Source organism: Acomys russatus, chromosome 11 (assembly GCF_903995435.1).
Source record: "Acomys russatus chromosome 11, mAcoRus1.1, whole genome shotgun sequence".
Lineage (NCBI taxonomy): Eukaryota > Metazoa > Chordata > Mammalia > Rodentia > Muridae > Acomys > Acomys russatus.
Window position 1 is genome coordinate 39,835,114 of NC_067147.1, and position 18,811 is coordinate 39,853,924.

Sequence of the window (18,811 nt, forward strand, 5' to 3'; positions counted from 1 at the left end):
GCCAGCCTGGTCTACAAAGTGAGTCTAGGACAGCCACGGCTGTTACACAGAGAAACCCTGTCTTGAAAAACAACAACATCAACAACGACGACAACAACGACAAGAAGCCTGGGGATGTCGGTCAGTGGTTGAGCACATGCCTAAAATTCCAAGTCCCATTCTAAGTGACTCCCCACCTGAGTGGTTTCTTACTGCACCCCACCCTGGCATGAGTCAGCCCCAAGACACCTGTGACCTCAGAACTGCGGATGCACTTGACAGAAAGAGAGTGAGACTAGGCCTGGCATGGGCTTCTGAAGCCTCAAGGCCTATCCCCCAGTGACACACCTCCGCCAACAAGGCCACGCCTCCTAATCCTTCCTAAACAGTCCACAAACTCAGGGATCAAACATTCACACCACCACAGATGGTAATGGTCCACTGGAGTTGTCAGAGGCCAGGCATGGAGCACCTCAAATATGCAGGGAACCAGTGTTCTTGAGGGGAGAAGGGGTGGGGCTTTATGGCATCCCTTGGTGAAAAGCTTGACTCTCACCCTGTCAGTGAACTGTGCGGCTCCTCCCAGCCCCATGATTTCAGAACTGATTCCATGTGTTCTTCGAAGTTGTAGGGCATCCTGTTGTTAAAACGTTCCTCTTTCCAACAGGATGGGCTTGGGGCCCTGGTATCCCCTGTCTGCTCACTGTCCTCCTACCCCCCTCCCAGCCTCTAGGCCTGTCCCCACCCCCCCCCCCCCCCCCACCCCCCAATCCTGCCCGAGTCTTTGCTTCTGCTCAGCCTTTAAATCCAGCTCTTAAATCCCAGGGCTGTAAGACAATTTCAGACAGAGACAACCTCTGCGCTCAGTCCTCGGCCTCTGTAGAAAGACAATGGGTGGATTCTTTTATTTTTATGAGCTCCCTGGAGCCCGGGGACCACTCCAGGACAGCCTTGCTGGCAGTAAACCAAACTTCCCTTGGTCTGATCACATTCCCGCATCAGACAGCATTTCCTTGCTAGGCTAGCCGGGTGGCAACAGCTCCAGCACACCAAAGCCTGCGCAAAGTGCCCATGGCAGACCCCAAAACCCTGGGGCTTCCTGACTCTCTCACTACCACAAATCTAGTTATCATAGACCCATCTCTCAAGGTCAGTCAAAGATGGTGTCTCCTTTCACAATGTCCCTGCCCCAGCACAGGCTGAGCCAGGCTCCTCAAGCAGGAGCTCAGAGCAGCGCTGTTCATGATGAAACACTGGCATGAATCTCTCAGGAACTTAAAATTTATGTGGGGTGGGCATTGGTGGTGCACGCCTTTAATCCCAGAACTCGGGACGCAGAGGCAGGTAGATTCCTGTGAGTTTGAGGCCAGCCTGGTCTACAAAGTGAGCAAAGTGAGTCCAGAACAGCCAAGGCTATACAGAGAAACCCTGTCTCAAAAAACAAAAAACAAAAAAACAAAAAAAGGAACTTAAAAATTCCCAAGTGATATTTACATCTCTGATGACATCGGTTTATTCATCTGGGTATAAAGTTATCAGTCAATGCCAGCCTGCAATCCGGTCTACTCCTTTGTTAATTATAACCCTGCCCCAGGCAGCCAGCCACCCCAGCCTTAGTGCAGGAAGCGAATGGCTCATTTGTCAAACGGAACAGCTTCAACTAAACAGGCAGAAGGGTAGAGGCACAGGCCGTGCCCATTTGAGGACACGGTAGGAAAAGAACATGCTGCTGGCGGTCTGTAGGCCAGGCCGCAGACAGACCAGAACCGGGCTGCCTCTTTACTCTTCTGTAGAGGAGCCCTGTTGTCCGTCATGAACTGGGTCCTTTCGGAACCAGCCTGGAGCTCAGCTTTCTCGTGGGCAGAGACAGGCCCAGATGCACACAGCTGCTGAGAAACAGGCCATCCTGTGTGGCGCCCCAGCACCTGGATGTCCTCAGGATGCATCTGGTTGGTGCCTGGCTGGCTCACCCCCAGCTGGAACAGCTTTTCACTTAAAGGAGTCTCCCAGGTCCATTTCCAGCCCTAAAGCACATAACAGGTTCCTGCTGTGTTCCAGGTCCTCTGTCAGGCTGCACTAGGGTAGGAGGGGTGGGGTGGGGGGATGGGGGATGGGGGGGCAAGACTAGGGGAGAAGAAGATGGAGAGGAAAAATGCCTGCCCTGTGGATGGATTCCTGGAGTCTTTGAACTTGGGCTGCAGGGGAGAGTCATGTCTTTGTCCTTTCCAACCAAGTGTCCCTCAGAGGCCCTTGTAGTGAAGGGCTGCTCCCTAGGGTGGGGCTGCTGCGAGCTGGTGGATGTTATGAACTATAATGAGGTGAGGGGGTGCCATGGCGGGCCCATGCCGAGGTGTTCCCCCCGGAGAAATCATGCCATGCAGCAGATATGGTATAATAGAGGGGGCTTACGCGGGGAAGAGAGAGGAATGAGGACCTGAGAAAGGGAGGAGCGATCCATGAGGGCAGAGAAAGGAGGGGGTTGCAGAGGAAGAGGTGGTGCAGAGAAGGAGGGGGCGCAGAGAAGGAGGGGGCGCACAGAAGGGCAAACAGACAGAAAGAGAATGCTGGAAAGAGAGAAAACACAGGAACAGAGAGAGCTGGGGTGGCGGGTGGTCTTTTTATTGGCCGCACACACCTGTCACACCTGGTGCACCGGGCAGCAGGTCGTGATGTAAACAATTGCTAGGTCCCTAAGGGCAGCCCAGCAGAATGTCCTGACTACTACCACTGGAGCCTTGAGGAGATAGGTGGACCAAGTCAGAAGTCTTCAGCTCACTGGGGGCACACCCTTGAAGGGAACAACTGACTCCCAGCCCCTTCCTCTTCCTCTTTGTCGCTTCCCTGACCACAAGGTGCATGGTTTTCCTCTACTGTGTGCTTTCTCCATGGTGGACTGCCTCACCACAGGCCCCAAATCAATGGGGCCAGGAGATCACAGCCTGGGCCTCCCAAAACAGTAAGCCCAACTGAACCTTTCCTCTTCACAAGTTGATCAGCTCAGGTAACTTGTTATAGTACCACAGAGCTGACTCATGCTACCTCTAGCTGGAGTACACTCTTCAGTCTTACAAAGGGAGGCGGTTTATGATACTGGTGGCTGTCGCTGATGGAATACAGTATGTCTCCTGTGCTTCTGTCCCAGGCTCTCTTCCATATAGAGCAGGAAGGAACAGTTAAAAGGCAGCCGGCATTCTGGGCCTGTCTTGGCTGTGGTACAATTACTCTGGTTCTTGTTACTTATCTGTCAAACAGTAAAGCCTGCTGCCATGAACAGAGGACATTTTTTTTAAATGTCATGCACATGTGTGATTTCTATACATGTGTCTTGGGTACCACTTGGGTACCTGATGCCCAAGGAGGCTAGAAAAGGGAGTCAGATCCCCTGGAACTGGAGTTATAGATGGTTATGAGCTGCCATGTGGGTGCTGGCAATTGAACGTGGGTCCTAGAGAAGAGCAGCCAGTGTTCTTAGCCACTGATCTATCTCCGCAGCCCCTTATTTTTATTTTATTTTGAGGCAAAGTCTCATGTGGCCCAGGCTGTCCTGATACTAACTATATAGCTGAGGATGACCTTGAACTTCCGATCCTAGTGTAACCACTGATCTGGATCAGGTGTTTCTGGGTTCTTAGCATTTTAATCAAATAATTGAAATAAAAGCAAAAAACAGACCGCAAAGTAGCAAAAAAACCATCTCTCAAAAACATGATAGGACAGACCAGAGACGTTGCCAAGAGTCATGGTGGGCCACCAGAAATGTTTACCCAAAGGCCTTGGCTTTCTTTTGAGGCTTCCTTTGATGGGGTCCAAGAGAGAGAGTTTGGTTGCTAAGAGGAGCGGCCCAGGTAGTTCTCTGGTTTGATTGACAGGCTTGGGTTTTATATGCCTTTGCTCATTGTACATGACCCTTCCCATAGCACATACGATTTTAGTCATATGCACCAAATATGCATAAGCATAAGATGGTCAAGAGGGGGCTCTCACTAGACGTCCACCAGGAGAACACAGTTTGACTCACCGTGAATGCACTCAAAACTAGTTCAGGCCAGATCCACACCCCCATCCACACCCCCACCCGTTGCATTCCCTTATGTAGATATTTAAATAGAACCTCTTCTCAAGAGCGCAGTTACTGATTACTATTAGGGAGGGAGAACCTTATTTCACTGTGTGTGCAGTTCCATGCAGTGAGGGTGCTGGTAGCTAAGCTCATCCCTATGCTAGCCTGCCTCACTTGTGATCATCCTGCCCCCACCTCGAAAGTGCTGGGATTACAGGCATTTACAATTCTGCCTGGTTTGTATAGTCTCTTGATATAAGCCTTATTTCAGAGCATGCCTCTTTTCCTCCCTCAGGCTTTCCTGTGAAAAGTGAAAAGACTTCAGGGGACATTTCATAGCCTTTTTGAGTTGGCCCATGGGTGGGAGCTGGGCAGTCACAAAATAAGCCCATCTAGGAAGCAGAGTACACATCGTTTTTCTACCCTTCAGTTGTTGTCAGAAAGTTGATTGCAAAGACTCCCCCACACACTCAGGGCATTCCAGACTGTGAGGGAGCTATGCTGGCGGGTTTGTAAGACCAGTTACGCCGTCCAGCCAGGGCAGAGTGGAGGTTTCAATCAAGAACCACCCACTAACATACAGCTAAGTGCAGCCAAGACAGACAGGTAGGAGTCATAAGGCCCTGCCACGATACTGAGACAAGACACAACAATTTTCTTTTCCTTGGGGCATCCAGGGACAGTCCACTGCAGTAAGCCTGGGAGGGGATACTGAGTCTGACATCATGCACCTGAGAGGAATAAGTCTGAGCAATGACACAACATCCTAAAGGCCCTACATTAGTGATCCCATTCTGGACAGGAGCCCTGGAGGCTTATGGATGTGACTCATGTTGAATGTGAAAACCATGGAAACCAGTTACGGGAAGGAGGGGAGGGGCAAGAGCAGATCGCACACACCCCTCCCATGCTCTCTCCCAACTCTGCTCTCTCCAGCCCCCTGCCTGCCTCCCTATAATCATCCCCCATGGTCCTTGGATAACTATGGCTGCCAAGGACCTACCTCCTCCCAGCCTTGGTGGCTCATTGCCAGGAGCCCAACAGAGCAGAAGGCTGTGCTCCCTGGTGGGGATGCCCTGTACCGCTGGCCCTGGGAAGTGAAAGTGTCCCACTCAGGCCACTGCAGGAGCACTCCAGGTGCAGGACCAGAGCTGTACCAATGGCAGGAGGAGGAATGGAGAATTCTTGGAGAGTTGCTCAGAGACTGTAGGGATGACAGCTTTAAAGGGTGGGGAAACCTGCTAAAACACACACACATATACACACACACACACACACACACACACACACATACACACACACACACCGGACCAAACTACCACTGCTCAGCTCTCTTTCTTCCCACCCAACTCATAACTACCTTCCCCTACAGCCCAGGGCCCCCAGGCAGCCAGTAACAAACAGTCCAGGCGAGTCAGGGAGGTAGCTCAGCTGGCAGAATGCTTGCCTAGCATGCATGAGACCCTGGGTTCAATCCCCAGCCCTGCAAAAAGCCAAGTGAGGATCAGAAGTTCAAGGCTAGCTGGTCTTGTCTGGAAAAACAATTTTTTTTTTTTTTTTTAAATGCTCAGCTCAGAGCTTTCCTCCCCTGGAAATGCTTTTCGGTTCACTGGGTAAAAGGGATCTCTCCGCTCTCCTCAAAGTCCAGGAAAGGAACACCAGGAAGCCCTCACTGGAGGCAACATGATCTGCACACACTCTGCCCCTCACCAGTCCACAGATGCATGTATGGTGTGGTGACAAAAGCCAGTAATACCTACCAACTGTGAGCTCAACACAGCCTGCACATATAGCATAAATGTACGAGCACGTCCCCTGTAGTGGATGTTTTGGTGGTTTTTTTTAAAACCCAGGTTACATTATGTAAACATGTTTTTTTTTTTAATCCCAGGTGTGGGATATGGGCCTGATACAGATTCTGCACAGCAGCAGACTACGTGCCTCGTGCGGGCTCTGAGAGGGGGCTCTCTGCCAGCTGCAGATAGTTTAGTCCTGAGGACTCTGGAGAGGGAATAAACGCCAGAGTCCATAAAGGGGCTGGGGGGGGGGGTGGACCCTGACCATCCCCCTCAGAGAAAGAAGAAAGATGCTGATGCTCCCCACCCCCAACCCCCACATTCTCCTGGCTGCTGTTGATACAGTTTGATGAGAAGAAGTTGGAGACGTCCTGAAACAAAGACTGGACTAGTCCCAAGGAACTATGTCCCCAACCAGCAGCAAGTGGCTGAGGAGAACTCCACCCCCTCTCCCCTGTAATCTTCTTTCTCTCCTACTTGTGTTGGATGTTGGAAGGGACTGGGGTGGAGAAGGAAGGTAGAGGGATAAGAAGCCTCAATTAATAAAAAGTACGCCTACAAGTGGTGGCCAGACGTAGGGCTTAGAATAATGAGAAATGTGGTTTGGTTTTGTTTTAAATATGGTTTTTAATGTTGTAGAGGGGACAGCAGGGTACAAAGAAATGAATATACTGTCTCCGCATATGAACACAAGGTTTATTGCAGCTGTTACCACCGGGTTCTCTTCCATTCTGATTTTCTGCTTTTGCTTAATCTTCCTCCTATATTCCATCTCAAAAAGGTTGGAAGAATGATTGAACAATTGGAAAGGTTGTGAGTGGTTACTGAGGGGTCTGAGAAACATAAAGTGGATGAAATAGGAAAACCATAAGTGTCACTCACTTCTCTTATTTTGGAAAAGACTACAGAGTTGGCTGTGCAACAAGAGAGCTTTCGGGTAGAGGCTGAAGTGCTTGGAAAGCAAACAGCGCCACTGGTAAAGGGAGAAGAAAGGGGTTCACACCTGGTGACTGAGCTCTGGAGTTTCCCTGCCCTGCCCCGCCCTGCCGCTCCACACACTTTAGGTGTCAAGTTCCCAAAGCTCCTGAGAATGCCGGAGAGCCAGAAAGAGCACAAGGCCTTACAGGGCAAAAGGGTTAAAGAGAAACAGGACATCTCAAGAGAAAGAGTTATTCTTGAGCAAACTCCACTGTCAGAGAAGCAGCCCCGGGTTATAAGGTCACCACCACTTGCTTTCCCAGTAGCCACTGAAAGCCTTAGATATCAAAATGTTCGGTGCTTCAATTGAGGTAAATTCAGTCATTTTTTAAAGAAATTGGGACCAAGCTGCTAAAAGTCTCGGAACTCAAAATGGTCGGTATGTTAACTCTGGGAAATATAGTTTGTGCCACCGGAGGGAGTGAACAAGTCATTTCTGGTGGCACTGAGTTCTTTGTAAGAATGCTTACACTTCTTGGTGTTTGTAGGTGCTGTGGTAAAGGACATCATTTGACGAGTGAATGCAGGTCCAAGAGGGACATATGAGGTAACCTCTTGTCATTAAGAAACAGCTTTGGGGTCCTAGCTGAAGGCTCAGCAGCAAAAAGTAGGAGCCGTTCCAGACAAGAGCAGCTAAAGATCAGGTTATCGAAGAGACTTATCGATCCAGAAAGTGTTTGGTTTATCGATAATCTCCTTTTAAGAAAGCAACAACAAGTCTCATTCATATTAATGAAAAGGGGTTTTTTTGTTTTTGTTTTTGTTTTTGTTTTTTTAAGACTAAAAGGAGGAAATGTAGTGGGAGTTTTGGTGTCTTTAAAATTTCAGTTATGTTATATAAACATGTTGTTTTACTCCCAGGTGTGGGAATATGGGGCTGATTCAGTCTGTCTACAGCAGCCAAGTATTTGCCTCTTGCGGTCTCTGTAAGAGGCTCTTTGCCAGCTACAGATAGTTTAATTCTGAGGACTCTGAGAGAGAATGCCAGAGGCAAGAGAGAGAGGGGTGCTCCGAGAAAGAAGAATACTGTTGCCCCCCTTGCTTCTCTTGGTTGCTGTTGAGGAGAAGAAGTCGGAGACATCCTCAAACAAAGATCGGACTTGCCCCAAGGAACCTAATGACCCTATACAGCAGGAAGTAACTAAAGAGAGCTTATGCCCCGCCTCCCTACTAACCTTTCCCCCTCCGCTACCTGGGGGTGGGGGGGGTTAGAAGGGAGGTAGAGATATAAGAAAAGGTAAAATAAAATAGGTTTTTAAAAGTAGAGATGCCACCAGGCACGATGGCTTATGCCTGTAATCCCTGCACTTGGGGACACAGGCAGGCAGATCTCTATGAGTTTGAAGCCAGCCTGGTCTACAAAGCGAGTCCAGGACAGCCAAGGTTACACAGAGAAACCCTGTCTCGAAAAGACACACCATGTTTTCTTAACCCCAAAAGCCAGATGGGAGGTGGTCAGCCAGTCTGCTCACAATGACTGCAAACCACAACACCCCTGAAGAGAAACGCCACTCCAGAGTTCTGGGCGTCCATCAGGTGCTCCACAGACGTTACTTCTTTCCTGCAATCACGTAGCACTACTCTGAGGCACACATCTCAAAACCTAAGCCAGGTGTCAGAAAACAAATCTCCCACCACAGCTATGCTGTAACCTTTCCAAGGTTAATTCCAGGCAGAGAGATGAATCCTGCGGGTTGGAACGAGATTCCCCAGTCAGTCTCAGGCACTTGAGCACTTGATCTCCACTTGGTAGGTATTTGGGAAGGATTAGGAGGCGTGGCCTTGCTAGAGAAGTTTATCACTGAAGGAGGCAAGCTTTGGGGTTTCAAAAGACTTTATGGTTTGAGATATGAGCTCTCAGCGGCAGCATGCCTCCTCCACTCTGCCGTCATGGACTGTGTATCCCATCTGGAACCATAAGCCCAGCATAGACTCTTCTTCTAGAAGTTGCTTTGGTCATGGTGTCTCGTTACAGCAATAGGAAAGCAGCGAAGACAAAAGTGACATGTACAACTTCCTCTGCAATGGCCAAACATCAAAATTCCTGATTCCAGGTGGCAGTCCGAGCTACATACTACAGCACTCTTTTACCTTACCCATAGTGCACGCCTCTGATCCCAGCACTCAGGAGGCAGAGGCAGGTAGATCTCTGTGAGTTCGAGGCCAGCCTGGTCTACAGAGCTAGTTCTAGAACAGCCAAGGCTACACAGAGAAACCCTGTCTTGAAAGAAAGGAAGAAAAAAAGAAACGAAGAAAGAAAGAAAGAAAAGGGGAGGAAAGGCCCATACCCATACTCTCTAGGAAGTCAGTTGTAAGCCTCAGGCCTCATAACATACTGGCACTGGCAGGGAAGTGTCAGGGTTGACAGCCAGGGACCGGAGGTGGGTGGCCTCCTCTGGTCCAAAATTAACAGCCAAACTGGAGACTTCACCAACTTCCAATTGGAGCTAAGTACAGGCTGTGACAGGAACCTCCCTATTACACACCGGGCCAGGAAACAAAACACTGAGGGCTCTGAGCAAGTGAGAGAAAGAGATCAGTAAGAAGGCAAAGGATTGAGGATGGGGAGTAGAGAGGAGACAGCCTGGCACCTTAGCCTTCCTTTTCTGCTATAAGAAAATTAAAAGCAAACTCAAGGCGGGTATGGCGGCTCCGGCCTGCATAGCCTACTGCTGAGGGCTGAGGTGAGGGAGGAGGCCTGTGCTACAGTTGTAAAAGATAGGTTAGAGAGGGCGCTGTGAACACTACCTGAGCCCTCCCTCCCGCAGACAGCGCTGCTCTGAGCCTGTCAGCCGGAGCAAGCGCACTGCTCAGAGGCTGTGAGATGCTGGGAAAGCCAGGCCCTCCTCTGAGCGGTGTGCTTCCTCTCCACCATAAAACAGAAATGGAATGGCCATCCTCCTTTGTAAACTGTGACCTACTGTGACACATAAGAATCTCCACTCTTTCAGAGAGTCAGCAGAACAATAACAAAGTCCCTAAAAGAGTCAGCCGCAGTCACTGGGGACTTCCATGTGTCCCAAGCTCCAGCTGGCCTCCTACCATGTCCACATCAGCCAGCTGCTTGTACGTTTCAATTAGTTATATATGTATGAATATATGTATATATAGATACATGCATACAAACATTTGTGTGTATATATACATATATGTATATACATATACATGTGCACATATACATACATATTTACATACATATATGCACACTATATATACATATAACTAATTAATAAGTACAAGCTGATGGCCAATGTAAACATATTAGGTATATGTTTACATATAGATTTGTTATTATTGCTTCATTTTATGTTTGTTTTGAGACAGGGTCTTTGTTTCTCTCTGTAGCCCCACCTGGATTGAATTGGTCATCCTGCCTCCCTAGCTTCCAGAATGCTAGGATTCCAGGCAGGAGCCACCTTGCAGGATGGGATTTTTCTTTAAAATGGTGATTTTTTTTTTTCCCCTCTGAACAGTCCCAGACCTAACCCAACCAACATCTGTGAAATCAAAGGCTCAAGGTATTTAGTTATTTTCTTTAAAAAAAAAAAAAAAGTATTTGTTCAACGTGTATATGCCTGAATATATGTATGTACGCCACATGCATGGCGTACCCAAGAGAGAAAGATGGATCCCTGGAGCTGGAGTTACAGGCTGTGGTGAGCCGCCCAATGTGAATACTAGGAACTAGAAGAGTTGTAGGCGCCCTTACCCACTGAGCCATCTGCCCAGCCCCTCAGTTATTTTCTTCAGAGCAAATCGCACCCACTACACACATGAGCCACAGCACCGTGGTGTGGCCACTAGAATGGGCACACAGACACCAATATTGCCCAACCCCCATGTTTCGCAGATGGCAGTCTGAGGCACAGTGATCACTCCTCCCACAATGTCAGTGAATTAGCCATTGGTCAGCAGCCATGACCCAGTTCTCCCAGCTCCCAGGCCAACTGTCTCCCTGCTGAAGGCTGCCCTTCCTCCTCAGGAATATGAGTTCTCACGCCCTGGCAAATCTCTCTGCACCCCCTCCCCTTCCCCCCCCCCCCCCCCCACCCCAAAAAAAACCTGCAGAAAATGAAAAAGAACCATTTTCAGCACAGCAAAATTGGTTCCGCTTCTGCTTCCTGTAACTCCAGGGAGCCTGATGGGACCCAGCCAGGGCCTCAGTCACTCGGGCTCTCTGCCTGCCCCTTCCTTTCCCACACTGCTAGAGCGGCAGCCTCTGCCCCAGGGGGCCACCACCCCTATTCCAGCACCCAGGTTCTTCCCGTCCCGAGCTTTCAGGGGATCCAAAGTTCCCAGCCACCAAAGAAACATTTAATGAGGGACTCTGCAACCAAGCGGAGGAACAATTGGCCCCCTACAGAACAAAAGCGGCTACCTGCAGCAGACACTAAGTCAGCAGCCAACCGTCCCTCTCACAGCCGCCTTCTCACAGGAACAGAGCAGGGACAAACATTTGCTCCCAAGGGGGGCGCGCAAAATGCAAACTTGTCTAGAAAGCAGCTGACCTGGGAGCGACAGGCGGAAGAGCTCTGCATTGTTAGCCCCACAAAGACAATGGAGGAGGATGCGGACTTGGGCAGTGCGGGGGTGGGGTGGAGTTTTCCTGGCTGCAAAGGGTCAAGCTTAGGGGGGCTAAGGACAGGGCTCCGGTGGTAGAGTGTTTGCCTAGCATGCAAGAAGCCCTAGGTTCACCAATCCCCAACGCCAGAGGGGCACAGTGATGGTCACTTTTGATCCCAATACTTGGGAAGTACAAGCAGGAGGATCAGGAATTCAGGGGCATCCTCAGCTACATAGCTAATTCCAGGGTAGCCTGGGCTACATTCAACCCTGTTTTCCAAAAGAAAAGAAAAAGAAAAAAAAAAGGGAAAGAACCGGCCAGAAATCAGAAACAGGTCCTGGGCTGGTCCAAAGAAAATTTATATACATATCCCACAGAGTTGCTAGGAGTTGAGTGATATGACTGTGACCATCCTAAAGGGGGGAAATTCACCTGGAGAAGTTGACCCCCATACTATGGAACCTGTGGATGTAATGTGGCCCTAACTTGAAGTGACAGGGCCAAGCATACAAGCTCCCCCATCCACTGAGGATGGGCGTGGCTGTGTGGGTCTGTGAAACCTCTAGGGCAGGGAGGCCTCTAGCAAGGAGGTTTCCTCTTCCGACCCTGGTAAATGACCCAGTCTCGGGAACGAGCACCCCACTCCGCTGCACCCAGCAAACTGTTCTGAGCTGGGTACCCACTCCCACATTGTTTCCACACCTGCACAGGGTCCTGGCACAGCACCAGGGCACATAGTGAGTCAGATGTGACTGTGACTTCGGCCACAGCTGAAGGCTCCATGCTGCACCTGGAGAGCCCAGAGCACCCACTCTCTGCTAAAGCCAGGAAGTAGCAAAGAGAGGCCATGTGACCATCCCGGAAGACACATGGAGTGCCCATTCTGGAACAGACACACAGCTGTCCTGGACAGGAAGTGGGAAGGCTCTAATACAGAAAAACAGACACCTTCTGCCAAGGCTGTTCTACGCATAAAGCAAAAATTGATTTCTCTTGCAGGGTCAAGACACACGTACATCTCCTGGTAAGGAAGTCCCTTTTAGAAAGAAGTAGACACTGTTTTCTCAGTGAAATATCTCTCATCTCATCTCAGAGACAGATACCCAAGGTGGTCCCAAATGAGTCTCTTACTTCCCCTCTCAGGCCTCAGTATTTCTATCTGTAAAATGGGGTACCATCCCCATCCTACCCAGTTCACAGGGTTGTTCCGAGAATCTAGAAAGATGAAAGGAAGCTTAGGGGGCTGCAGTCATGGTGTCTAGTGAGACTGTTGGCCATAGACCCGGCAGTTACCCCAACACACACACACACACACACACACACACACACACACACACACAGAGGCAATCTTCCTTTCAACAAAAGAGAACAAAAGAGAATACTGAAGAGCAAGGACTAACAAGTTGGCTCAGCACCTAAATGTGCTTGCCAAGCCAGTCTGATGGCCTGAGCTCAGTCCCCAGACCCCAGGTAAAGATGGAAGAAGAGAACTGATCCACAAAGTCGCCTTCTGACCTCCACAAGGGTGTGATATCACATGCACCTACCCACACCACACACACACACACACATACACAAATTATAACTTTTTAAAAATGTTAAAGACTGTAAGAAGCCAGACACATTGGTGCAGGCCCAGCACTTGAGAGACAGAGGCAAGAGGCTCTCTGTGAGTTTGAGGCTAGCCTGGTCTACATACTGAGTTCCAGAACAACCATGGCTAAACAGAGAGACCATATTGATAGATAGATAGATAGATAGATAGATAGATAGATAGATAGATAGATGAAAAGAAAGAACATACATCAAGATAGAGAGTTATCCCCAACCTCTCTCTTGTCGCACAGCTAAATAGACTCTCTCTCCTTCCCAGTCTAACTTAGCACCTAACAGAGTTGAGCCCTTCTGCCTCCTACCATCCTAGCCTGTGCTGCAGGGCTCCTTGCTGTTGAAAGAGGGTAGCTATTGCCTTTCACAGGGGTGAGGCGTGGATGGGCAGCTCCTTCTCACACACTACCCCTTCTAGGCTCACACTGGACCCTCTCCCCAGGACCCCCAGCCCTACAAGCCCTTCAGTCCTGAGGACTCCTGTAGCTCTGCTCGAGGGGTCTAGCACACACTGGCTACTGTCAGCTGACTACAAATTCTGTCTTCTCTGCAGGTGAGCCTTAGGAACCAGTAGTGACATCTTAGACTTCTCTGTCAAACCTGCCTTGGCCTAGAGGTCTAGCTCAGAGATGTGTACCATGTTGAGTGCCACCTCTCTGACACCCCCGGTCCATGTGGACCCTGCCCTGGGTCCCCAGAAATGCCTTGTCCATTTCTCTGAGTTCTGACTACGGTTGCAATGTGACCCAGCTGCCTTCAGCTCCCCTGCCCCCATAACAGACTGCACCCCTCGAACGGTGAGCTAAAATAAACCTTTGCTTCTCTAAATTGCTTTTGTTGGAATGTTCGTCACAGCAAAGAAAGCAAGCAACTACAAGAGACAGGAAGGACCCATTCCCCTGTGACCAGTCACTCCCGGTGGGTTGGGCCTTTCAGCTAGAAGCCACAGCCACGCCACCTGTTCTAGAAGACAGAGCTTCTTGGAAACCAGCCTCCTCCAACATGACCGACTCTGCGGCTCCTCAGCTCACCTCACACCCCCAGCTGTCTCTCTGAGAAAGGCGAGAAGCTTGAACATTCCAGGGGCTCTTAAAGCCTTAATTTTACAGGAGCCTCTCAAAGCCCTGAGGAGCGGTCCTACTCCCAGGTCACCCAGAAAAGCTGACATTGACCTAGTTCCCTGGATGTGCCTGCCAGCAGACCTGACAATAGAACCTCCCCTCTCAGTGACTCTGACCCTAAACCCCATCTACAGTTAAGTCCCTGTCACCCTCGCCACTCACATCTGGCTTCCTCTTCTAGGCTCCAGCCTTCTCTTGACATGTGGGCCTTGGGGCCTTTGCACTTAGCACCCTGCCTGTCTGGGATGCTTGCCATTGGTCATTCCTTGTCACTTGCAGTGTCAGCTGAAATGCCAGCTCCTAGTTAAGTCCTCCCTTGACCACACCACCTAAAGTAGGAACTCCTAGCCCTTCTCACTGACTCCCCAACTCCCCCCTTAGCAAGTATGTCCACGTAAGGGTCTGTCCGAAAGCCTTTCTTGTTCGTGGTGGTTTCCTGTCCTATCGGTGTCTGGCATACAAGAGGTGCCATTCTGTTGTTGACAGAATGAATGACGATACCACCATGCCTACCTACCCTATAAAGAACAGCTAGTCTAACCTAGAGCCTTCTGCCCCCAACCAAGGAGTCAACCCAAACCAGCTCAGGTGCTAAGTCCTCTCTGGGAAAACCTTTTCCCAGTGCCCTGTGACCTAGCTCACCAAGAAATCTCTTTGCCTACAGGTGGAAGAAGCTGGCACAGGAATTCCAAGATCAGTCCCTTATCTGGTTTCCTCTGAGCCCCACCCCAGGGTGTCCCTATGAGTCACCCAGAGAGAAGAGAGGGAGAAGGAAGGCTTTGTGGCTCTGCCTGTTTCTTCAGAACCAAAGTCATAGGCGCTGGGTCAGATCCTGCAGGTTGAGGTGGTGACTGTACTGGAGAGAGAGGGGCCTTGGGCAGAATTCCAGGACCTTTGCTGCTCTTTTGTACAACAGTGGCACTGGAGGGCCGCAATCCTGCCTCACCCTGCCTCAGGCTGAGGGGGGCCCAGGCCCAGGCTGTGGGCCCTCCCCCACAACCCATTAAGCACAGCAGATTTCTCCAAGATGAAGGCCACTGGCTTTCAGCTGGGGTTTCACTCTGTTCTCTTTGAAGCACCTGCCTGGAATATGAAACTGGCTCTGCCCAAAGAACCAAGGAGAAAGAAAGAAAGAAAGAAAGAAAGAAAGAAAGAAAGAAAGAAAGAAAGAAAGAAAGAAAGAAGTAAAATATCTGCATAAGCACAAGGTGTCCAGACAGATACTAATCAATACATAAAAAAGGTCCTGTCCTGGGATAGGATCAAAGATAAATTATTTTCATCATGTTTTTCTAAACTGCTTGATTAAAAAAAGAAAAGGAAAAGAAAAAGTCAGGTATTTATTTGCTTTCCTCAAACCAGAGCTTGTTTTCAAAAATAAAAATCTGCAAGAGCCTGCTGTGAAAGCACACACCTGTAACCATAGCACTCTAAAGGCTGAGGCAAAAATATCACCCAGAATTCCAGGCCAGCCTGAGCTAGGTACCCTGTCTCAAATAGCAATATAAATCTGTCAAGAAACCCCTTTGCTTTTGGAGGATGGCTTCTACCCAAGAGACCGCCTCCCTCCCACCTGGTGAGTACAGGAGTGGGAGAGCTTGAAGGCTGTGAGCAAACACCTATTTCTCGGTAAGGGGGAGCATTCTGAAGCAGCTCCCCGCTTTATGACAGGCTCTGACTTCTGGATCCCAGCAGGTCTTTCAGGACCCCTCTCACCCTGCCAGAGTGGCCATGGAGCACCTGGCTAGGAGAGGAAGGACTCGGCTGCTAGGCAGTGCCCTGTGTATACAAGGAGTGGAGTGTTTGCTGTGCCAGGCCCCTGGCTCCCAGCTCATTTACATATCAGTCTACTTACTCATAGCAGCCCTGAGCAACTCTGGGTGTGTTCTGCTCTAACGACCAGCTCACAGATAAAGCACCAGAAGCCTGGGGAAGTCCTCCTAGGAAGTCCTCCTAGGTATAGCTGGGTGCAGAGTTCACACTCATAGGCAGTGAAAGATGTACACCGGGGGGGGGGGGAGGGATCTAGTGCAGGCACTGGTGGCAGAATGCTCACTGGGCACACACAAGGCCTGCCCTGGATTCAATCGCTAGCACCACATTAAAAAAAACAAAAAAACTGGGCATGGTAGTGCTTGTTCCTATTTCCTCCTGCACTCATGACCTCTACCACCTACTGGCCTCCCCACCACCCACCACACTGGGTTCTTCCGTTCCTGATTCCTCAACATGACTGCACACACCCCAACCCAAGTGGAGAGCCAACAGGCTTGGCTTTTTCAAGAGAGAGCCAGTGACTGACTGTAAGTTCGGCTTAGCCCACTTCAAGTTCAAAGGGCCTCAAACGCTGGCCAACAGCAGGGCAGCAGACACAGCTGCCAGGCTCGGCTCTGTCTTGGGTCGGGATCCTGGCCTCGTGGGTACGGGTGAACCTCCATCACCCTCACGCCCTAGGCTCTCCTCCTTTTTTTGCAATGCTCAACCCTAAACTGGTATTCAGAGTGAGGCACACCCCTGGCCTCCAGGAGCCCAAAGCCCTGCGAGAAAAAGCATCGTGTAAACAGATCTCCAGAACATTCTGGGCAATGCTAAAATTAGAGGTATGGTCCCTGTGGTCTCAGGATTCGTGTGTTACAATAGTTCACCGTGCCCATGGGAAGAGGAGGTTCTGGGTGCCTCCGGAGGAGACTTACAGTGACAACATGGTGACATGACCAGGAGGAGCAGGGGACACTGGGCTGAAGAGAAATGTAGGGGCTCAGGTAAGTTCCATGGGGTGATCCTAAGCACACCATGCAAGAAGCGCCTTCAGTGTGGGCCAGGGGCATCAGTCTAGATGGTTCAGATTGGAAACCACAGAATTCCCAAGGTGCACCCAGATTAAATAAAACTTTGGCACAGCCCAGAGTGAAGTCTGTAAGCCCACCACAGTGAAAGAGGCAGGTCCATGAGGGGGCCTTGCAAGGCAGCCTCAAGTCCCAGAACACACAAAAAGGTGGAAGGAGAAAACCAACTCCAAAAAGTTGTCCTCTGACCTCCACATGCAAGATATGGTACCTGCAAAACACACACACATACACACCATAAACACACAATAACAATTAATTAATTAAAAGACATACCCTGGCAGATATCTAAAATTTACAAAGATTTTACTTTGAGTGAAGTCCTGGTGATTTGGTTAGCCTGAACCAAGCCCTGCACCATGCACCAAGTTCAATGGTTAGCATCATAAAAAGTGGGTGTGGTGGTGCACACCTGTAGTTCTAACAACCAGGAGGTACTTAGTGAATTCCATGCCAGCCTAGGATATCTGAGACCTTGCCTCTCAAACAAAAGCATTAAAGCATTAAATGAAGCCAGTCCAGGACAGTCAAGGCTACACAGAGAAACCCTGTCTCAGGAAAAAAAGAAAAAGAAAAAAGAAAAAAGAAAAACATTAAGTGAAAAGGTGAGGGGTTCCCTGAAGTTCTCCGTGCAGTGTGGGACTATATAAGTGTTATACACTGCATATGTATGTTTGTGCCTAGGCCATCCTTTGCCTTAGATACCTCAGAAAAAAAAATTACAGTAAACTAGTAGCAGAGGTCCTCTCTGTTTAAGGCAAGGTAGGGAAGGGAGGGGAAGGTGCCACCTGCTTATTTATTTGTTTGTTTATTGGTTTTTGAGACAGGGTTTCTCTGTGTAGCCATGGTTGTCCTGGACTCACTTTGTAGACCAGGCCGGCCTCGAACTCACAGAGATCCACCCACCTCTGCCTCTCAAGTGTTTGGATTAAAGGTGTGTGCCACCACTGCTGCTGCTGCCCGCCGCCACCACCACCTTGTTCTTTGTCTTCTTTAAAGGCAGAAATGCAAACACTCACTCACACTTCCAGTTTGTAAAGTGAGTAACCCTTGCCCCAATCCGTCCTCTTGCCAGGGTGGAGCAGGAGATGGCATTGAGCTAATGGGTTTTTCTGTAAATGGTTTTCAATTAGCAGTAAATTCAGTCCAGACAAATTACTTAACCTGTAGCAGCGGCCACCCAGCAGTCACGCTGTGGTACAGGGAGCTGCTCTAGCAGCCTTGGGTGGGGAGATATTTTTAAGCAGAAATATGGCCAGGGCTGGGGAGTACGGCAAGCTCAGTTGGCTAAAGAGGAAAGGTTCCAAGTTCTGGGTCCTGCTCAGCCTCCAGAAAGCCAGAGCAAGAGCCAATGTAGGCGTCTCTGGGTCTGCAAGGGACAGCGACTCTGACCTTGCAAGCTCGCTGGATTTCATGTGACTGTGCCTACCTTTGGTTTTGATGAGGTTTCTGGGGGTTTCCTGTGGTGCTGGGGATTGAACATGGAGCCTCCTGCATGCTAAGCAGACACTCTACCAGTGAGCTACATCCTCGGTCCTTTCTATTTTGAGACAGAGTCTCACTAAGTTGCCTAGGCTGCCCTTAAACTCACTCTGTAGCGCCAGTAGGCTTTGAACTTCCTGACAGCTAGGATTACAGGCCTGCACCACCAGGCCCAGCCACAGTTTATCTTCACATAGCTCTTGCTAATTCCCTCTTCCATCACTAGTCCTAAAAGGAGATGCTGTAGGGTGCAAGGCAAGGTGTAACACTTTTCCATTTTACAGGTGAAGAAAAAAAGGGGGAGCTGTGAAGAGACTGTTACACTTTGAAAGGGAGGAGGAGAAGGAATGGGACCCCACATCTCCACTCTTTACCTA

General features: G+C 49.7%; 1 protein-coding gene across 2 annotated transcripts in view; it reads right to left on the minus strand.

Annotated features, from left to right (window-relative positions):
* Positions 1–18,811, minus strand: part of Tspan15 (tetraspanin 15) — a 39,673-nt gene that overhangs the window by 18,227 nt on the left and 2,635 nt on the right. The window contains exon 1 of one of the 2 annotated variants that reach the window (XM_051153127.1): positions 536–659. The exons of the other annotated variant lie outside the window; for it this stretch is intronic. Coding sequence (XP_051009084.1) covers positions 536–571 — 36 coding nt within the window. The 5' untranslated portion in view covers positions 572–659. Of the gene's footprint in view, positions 1–535; positions 660–18,811 lie in introns of those variants that run through there. 2 annotated transcript variants of the gene reach the window in all.